Source organism: Cyprinodon variegatus, unplaced genomic scaffold (assembly GCF_000732505.1).
Source record: "Cyprinodon variegatus isolate N-32 unplaced genomic scaffold, C_variegatus-1.0 Scaffold656, whole genome shotgun sequence".
Classification (NCBI taxonomy): domain Eukaryota; kingdom Metazoa; phylum Chordata; class Actinopteri; order Cyprinodontiformes; family Cyprinodontidae; genus Cyprinodon; species Cyprinodon variegatus.
The window spans coordinates 470,375-471,458 of record NW_015151109.1 but is presented as its reverse complement, the minus strand read 5'-3'; the positions used below and the strand labels follow the sequence as shown (position 1 = coordinate 471,458).

The 1,084-nt window shown below is 44.3% G+C and overlaps 1 protein-coding gene across 1 annotated transcript in view; it reads left to right on the top strand.

Annotated features, from left to right (window-relative positions):
- ap4e1 (adaptor related protein complex 4 epsilon 1 subunit) overlaps positions 1-1,084 on the top strand; it is a 23,727-nt gene that overhangs the window by 6,195 nt on the left and 16,448 nt on the right. The window contains 4 exon segments of the mRNA XM_015393754.1: positions 177-360; positions 443-602; positions 689-855; positions 939-1,012. Coding sequence (XP_015249240.1) covers positions 177-360; positions 443-602; positions 689-855; positions 939-1,012 — 585 coding nt within the window.

The window sequence follows — 1,084 nt, the reverse complement described above, 5'->3', positions numbered from 1 at the left end:
AGACATAGAAAAAGAAGCATAGATACAAAAGGCAACTGTCAACCAGCTCCACAGGCGGCCCCGTCCAGGAAACACACAGCCAGGCAGACGAGCTCCAAGCTAGCTCCCATGTCAGAGGATGAAGAGAGCACATCCAGTTAGTCACAGTCAGAGAAACAGGACATCTAGAAACAAAGGTTTTTGCTTGATTTAATAACATTTAAAGGGTCATAATGAGACTACATGGATGTTCCTGCAGGATCTTCAGAGCACGAACCTGATCGAAGTGTGCATGGCTCTCACAGTGGTGAGCCAGATGTTCCCCAAAGACATGATCCCTGCAATCCTCCCGCTGGTGGAGGAGAAGCTTAATCACCCAAAGTAAGAAATGCTCCTTTTTCTTTGTTAGATGAATGTTTGAAAGCAGTGACTGATGAGTGCTTATTGTCCCGCACTGTTGTAGAGAAATAATTCGACGTAAAGCCGTTCTTGCTCTGTATAAGTTCTACCTCATAGCGCCCAATCAAGTTCAGCACATTCACAACAAGTTTCGAAAAGCTCTGTGCGACAAAGACCCAGGTGTGATGTCGGCTTCTTTACACATCTACCTGCAGCTCATCCAGGTAACTAACGGTGAATTTAAGCATTAAACACTCCTTCTCTGTGGTGTCATCTGATGTCACGATATAAAAAACTGAAATCGTTTCAGGAAAATCCGGAAGGTTACAAAGATCTAGCAGGTAGTTTTATCACCATACTGAAGCAGGTGGTGGGAGGAAAGCTGCCCATGGATTTTAACTATCACAGTGTTCCCGCCCCATGGCTTCAGATCCACCTTCTCCGAATTCTCTCCTTACTGGGTAAAAATGACCGCAGGTAATCGCTTCTCCTGCTCTCTACTGTTTAACCTGATGCCCACGAATGTCATTTAAAAAAATCTCTCTCCTCTCTTTGCACAGCACCAGTGAAATCATGTATGAAATCCTTGACGAGTCTTTGCGAAGAGCAGAGATGAACCACAACATCACCTACGGTGTGTTTGATGTTAAAGGAAAAGTCCGGTCAGCAAGGAATGATCAATGGATCATTATTTATACCTAAAACC